We start from the raw sequence: 6,000 nt of genomic DNA, 5'->3' as shown, positions 1-6,000 counted from the left end.
AAATGATACAGGTTTAAAGTCCACCATGGGGAGCACAGACTCAGACACATATTCGAGAGTTTTAAAGAATTATATTCTTCCATTCAGTGTGTCAGCGGCAGCATTTGGAGCTCTGTTTGTTTTAAGAAAATTTGGCATAATTTACCAATTGTTTAACAAGGCAAATTTATTTATTTCATTTATATATTAATTATTATGAGTATATCAAGTCGTCATCACTATTTGGGCTAATATCATGTATATCATGTATATTGGAGGCAGGTGCTACTAACTGGCTAGTAAATATGGAAAAAACATAGATGACCATTTATATTAATTTTTTCCCAGAACAATAAGGTTGTGGAATTCCTTACTATATACCAAGTAGCCTGTAGCCCAGACTTAGATTCATTTAAGTCTGGTGCAAAATCACATAGGGTACCCTATATATTGCGAGATCAAAATCATGTTTTTATCTAAATAAAAAAAAAATGTTTTGAAATTATTGTAGACATGGTAGAGGAGGGACGACAGTCTAGGTGCCGTGTGCAAAACTTTTCATGTCACGTGGTATGATTTCAGTTTCCGTTTCATAATTTTAAATATTGTAAAAGATTGATTTGTACGTGTTTTAAAATCAAATGTACTCCACTAAATTCATGGAAATATAGCAAGTTCTCACAGAGAAAGATTTATTGATGATCATGATGATAGAAAATAACTTTTACATAAAAAAAATAATGTATTTTTTACTTTTTGTTGGCTGGTTGGTAAATTGTATCTTTGAAGATATAATGGCGGGAATTTTATTCAAAGTCTATAAAAATACAAGGCACAAGTTTTTGTTAATACGTGAGTAAATACATAACCTTTGACATAATTACTGCTTTTTTGTGTATATTGAATATATTTAAGACCTGGCAATGTTTTACCGGAAAAACCATGTAATAAAATAGCTTTTTACAATTGTGTATAATTTGTGTATTGGTCGGATTATTTGTTCTCTACAGATAAATGAAGAATGAGTACCATTCTTATAATTTTGTAATAAATAAAATTTGGTCCCAAATAAAACCTTAAAATCAATCAAATGAATTCTATTAATGTCCATGACATATGAAATAAGCCCTTGGGGATATTAAGCAGTTTAATACGGGGATAAGTATGACAAATATGTATATTCCCGACAAATAATGACAATAACCAAAATCTTTTATTATGTGTACATGAAAGTATATTGTATAACCATTACAACTGTAAATAATTGATTATATTTAAAATCTCAGTCAACAATTTTGATTGTCCAGATGATGTTCATGCCACGAACTGCTTGTAATAAATGACACATTATCACTGCGACCGATTGATAATATAAGACAAATCTGCATGCAGTGTGCAGAGTGTTGTCCCTCCTCTGAAATTATTGTAAATATGTTCAGATTGCTAATTTTTCCCTGGTACAGTCAGGGGTACATCTTGTACAAGTCATTTTTATTTACTTGAAGAAGTAAATATTGATATACTTATATAAGTAAAATTGTAAGATACTTATACAAGTGTATTTTATTTACTTGTATACGTAAATTATTTTAATGGCTTAGTTATGTCCCTTAGACATTCAGTTTTTTTTTACTTGTAAAAGTAAAAAAGTCATACTATCTTCTTTTCTTGAATTTCTCAGGACTTCTTTGCTCCAATAGAATTTTTAATTGTCTGTCCTTTGCAGATGTCTTTACTAGTTATTGAAGTGTAATTTCATGGACAATGAAAATCTCATTTGTCTGTTATCTTCAAAATACTGCTCATTTACAAGCCTCCAAGGGGCAATTTTTGAAGGCCTTGTGCAATTACTTAAGATCTTTGTGCAATTAGTTTCTCTGCTGAATTAATGAGATGAAACATTGAACTCTAATAATAAATTATGAGCTAACCAGAGAAAAATTGATTAAGGCATGTTTTTACATCCCAAAACTTGAGAATTTTAAGGATTGTAAAAAAAAATTACTTATGCAAGTAAATTTTTTGAGAAAATTTAGGGGAGATTATTCAAACTTTATAAGAAAATATGAATATAACAAATTCACTTATATAAGTATATTATTATTTACTTCTTCAAGTAAATAAAAATAACTTGTACAAGTAGTACCCCTGACTGTAGTATGTGCCTTCTTGTAATCTTCAACATATTGAAGTTAAGAAGTATTATGTAGATGTAGATGGTACCAGTAGGATTCAAATCCTCAATCTAGGGATCTAAAGGCAGTGCTCTAATAGACAGAGCCAAAGAACATCTTTCCTATAGTTCTTAATATCTTTATATCTCCAGATAAACAACACATCCCATTCTCTTTTTATGGCTGCATACCATCCATCTGAAAAGCTTACAGATTTCCTACTGAACCCCCAAGTCTTTCACCCAGAAATCCTATGGCCAGTTCAATGATGTCTATCATCCCTACTGACCGGCTGTCATACATCCTGACTCAATCAATTTAACAGCATGCCAGCAGTAGTTGCTTGTGGGAGCGTAGCTATAATCCAACAAACCCAAAATTCCAACTATAGTCCGACTTTTCAATACATTTTCGGCCAATAGGTCTGATATTTAGATGTAGTCCGATAACCTGACAGTCCAGTTTGAACAATTAATTTTAGATTCCATTCCTGATCTCTGTGTCAAAGTTGATACAGAGAATGTCTAAATACATACATGCACGAACATGTAATGCATTTTGTGGCTGGATGTGAAAGGTCACATATTATAATATTTGGTCAAAGAATCATCACAGCAAGACCCCATTTATACATGTTATATGAAAAAGAAAGGAACAGATATTGGAAATGATACGCATACAGTCCACATTCACGTGTATACAGCAGACAAACAGATACCAAATTAAAGCTCACTGTATGATCATGATGATCCTCAATGCAAAGTGAACCATCCTTTTCCCCCATAAGCAGTCAGGTCTGTATTGTCCTGACAACATAAGAGAACAATTAAATCAAATGGGATCAGTGGGATTTGAAACCTAAATCTCAAGATGTAACCGACTGCACCAAAAAAGATCTTCCCTACCTCAACCTGTTACACTATCTTTATATCTCCAGTTCTACAACACTACCTTAGGGTATGGGGACTGTTCGCCCTTTGTCCATCACCCATAATCAGTTCCCCTGAGCATGCTGAGTTTGTTTGCCCTATTTAGAAATATACATATTAATATTTCTGCTCTTTAAAATAACAGTATTAAGAAATAAATGATATGCATGACTATGACATAATGTTAAGAGTCTTCAAGTGTCAACTGTCTGTAAAAATATGAGTTTTGAATGATTGTTACAATGCGTCAATAAAGATAAACACCTTGATGATACAGATCACTTGGTCTTCAGTTGTTTTATATTAAATGCATTCATGTTCACTTCAATGCAAATCAAAGAAAAATAATTACTTGGTAGCAGCAATCCAACATAAACACGATAAACATGATAAATATTTGAAATTTTTAAAAAATTATACACCAATTTAATTATTAACCGGATTTTCGAAGGAAATATCAGTTATTAAAATGGTGATGTACGGCGGGCGGCTGGGCGGATCTACGGGCGGCTGCCAAACAGTGTCACCACAATAACATGAAAACGCTTTAACAAATTTTTTTCAAATTTAAATATGTTGTTTCCTGGGAATAAATGAAGGTCTTGTTCAATTTTCAAGATATTAGTATATCTCCTTTGTGAGTTATCGCCATTTTGAATATCCAAAAGTGGAATTTTTAAATATTTTACTCTTGTTATCTTTTTTATGACTAAGCATAATGTCTTATCTCACAATAAAAATTGGAGTGACAGATTTATTTGAAAATTATCTATTTCCTAAGTGGTAATGATTATAAGCTATATTATTAGACATTTTGAAGTTAATTACATTAATAATTATTAATTAGATCTGGGTTATATCTTAGCATATAATATCATTGGAGTGACAGATTTATTTAGGTAAGTCCTGTAATAGCAATCGGAATGAAGGGAAGGAACTAATTAACAATATAACTACAATAGGTAAGTCCTGTAATAGCAATTGGAATGAAGGGCGAGAACTAATTAACAATAACTACAATAGGTAAGTCCTGTAACAGCAATTGGAATGAACAGTCAGGGGACTTATTGAAATAAGTGATTTTTAAATCACTTATTTCAGTAGCAAATTCGAAGTTTTGTCACAAATTGTGATTTTGTAGTTTTACCAAAATTTTAAACACAAAGGTTTAGATAATATCTTTTCATTAGTAAAATTGAAAAAAATAAATTTTTTGCTTCTTTTAAGCAGCAAGGTTTATGCCTTTGATGCAATCATTTAGCTGAAAATTCTATTTTAGTTGAAAAAATGCTATAAAAATGGCTTTACATAATGAACTGATACTTTCTTAACAGATTTTTCCCAGCAGTGGGAGTATTTTTCCTGTAAAATTCAAGGTTTCATCTTATAGATTATGTAATAAAATTCTACTGTTTGCCATCAAAATTTCACTGTTCTTGGGTGTTGAAATTAGTGGGGGTTATTAAAATAATGATACTTAAAGAAGTGATTTTTTGGAAGGAAATTGAGGTATGATACTTAAACATGTGATTTTCATGTCATTATCCTAGATTTAGTACAAGGTCATCACCTGACATGACCCGGTCATCGTATCAACACAGATGTTGGTTCTGATAATTTTAGCAACATAATTAGTCCCTGGATCATTAGTATTCTATAATTAAAGCTACAATAAAATTAAATCACTTGGTCTAGTGATTAATTTGTACTTAAATAGGTGATTATTAAAGAAAGACAACTCTTACTTCCAACCTTTATGGACATAATGTTACTTGAATCAGTGATTTAGAAAATCACTCGTTTAAGTAAGTCCCCTGACTGATGAAGGGCGGGAACTAATTAACAATAACTACAATAGGTAAGTCCTGTAATAGCAAAAAGAATGAAGGGCCAGAACTAATTAACAATAACTGCAATCTAGGTAAGTCCTGTAATAGCAATTGGAATGAAGGGCTAAAACTAATTAACAATAACTACAATAGGTAAGTCCTGTAATAGCAATTGAAATGAAGGGCTAAAACTAATTAACAATAACTACAATAGGTAAGCCCTGTAATAGCAATTGGAATGAAGGGCGAAAACTAATTAACAATAACTACAATAGGTAAGTCCTGTAATAGCAATTGGAATGAAGGGAGGTAACCAATTAACAATAACTACAATAGGTAAGTCATGTAATAGCAAAAAGAATGAAGGGCCAGAACTAATTAACAATAACTACAATAGGTAAGTCCTGTAATAGCAATTGGAATGAAGGGAGGTAACCAATTAACAATAACTACAATAGGTAAGTCCTGTAATAGCAATTGGGATGAAAGGCAGGAAATTTGGAATGCCACTAGAAAATGAGGGTAAAGGGAAAGAGAATTAGCCTTTCAACAGGTCACCTGTGGACCCCTCAAAGAGTTTTTGTAAGACAGTTTTTAAAGGGCAAAGGGTGTAAACAGAAAAAATGAACAGCAATACACATGATACAACAGGGGTTCAAATTTACTTTAGGCTATGGAAGGTCGAGGACCTTTGACCAAAAATACTTGAAGGTCCTCCTTTATTCTTAGAAGGTCCAATTTTTATTGAAAATTCAATATATATAAAAACACAAAATGCTTACCATTTTAAAGCACTCATCATATCTTACTACATTAACCTCATTTTTCTCTGAATTTCTTAAATAAATTCAGTCAGAAAAAGGCTTCCCCTTTTCCCCAACACTATACCCTGTGTTAAATAACACTTTGTACCTTTTTAATTGGTTTGGTTTCAATTGCTGCTTAAGAACACACTGGCATCGGCCCAACTTTGTGTCAGATAACAGCTCAACTTCGTTTTCAAACTTAGGGTCAGTTTCTTTTAACCATTTTTTTAGCAAGATATATAGATGCTGGGTGGTAATTTTTCATCATGATTTTTTATGGGGT

The 6,000-nt window shown here is 31.8% G+C and overlaps 1 protein-coding gene across 1 annotated transcript in view; it reads left to right on the top strand.

Moving 5' to 3' along the window:
• LOC127706956 (2-hydroxyacyl-CoA lyase 2-like) overlaps window positions 1-6,000 on the top strand; it is a 68,167-nt gene continuing 62,167 nt past the window's right edge. The window contains exon 1 of the mRNA XM_052211688.1: window positions 1-160. Coding sequence (XP_052067648.1) covers window positions 26-160 — 135 coding nt within the window. The 5' untranslated portion in view covers window positions 1-25. The remainder of the gene's footprint in view (window positions 161-6,000) is intronic.

Source organism: Mytilus californianus, unplaced genomic scaffold (assembly GCF_021869535.1).
Source record: "Mytilus californianus isolate M0D057914Y unplaced genomic scaffold, xbMytCali1.0.p SCAF_6, whole genome shotgun sequence".
In the NCBI taxonomy this organism is placed as follows: Eukaryota; Metazoa; Mollusca; class Bivalvia; order Mytilida; family Mytilidae; genus Mytilus; species Mytilus californianus.
Note: the sequence above shows the minus strand (reverse complement) of the source record. Positions and strands in the feature narration are given on the sequence as shown.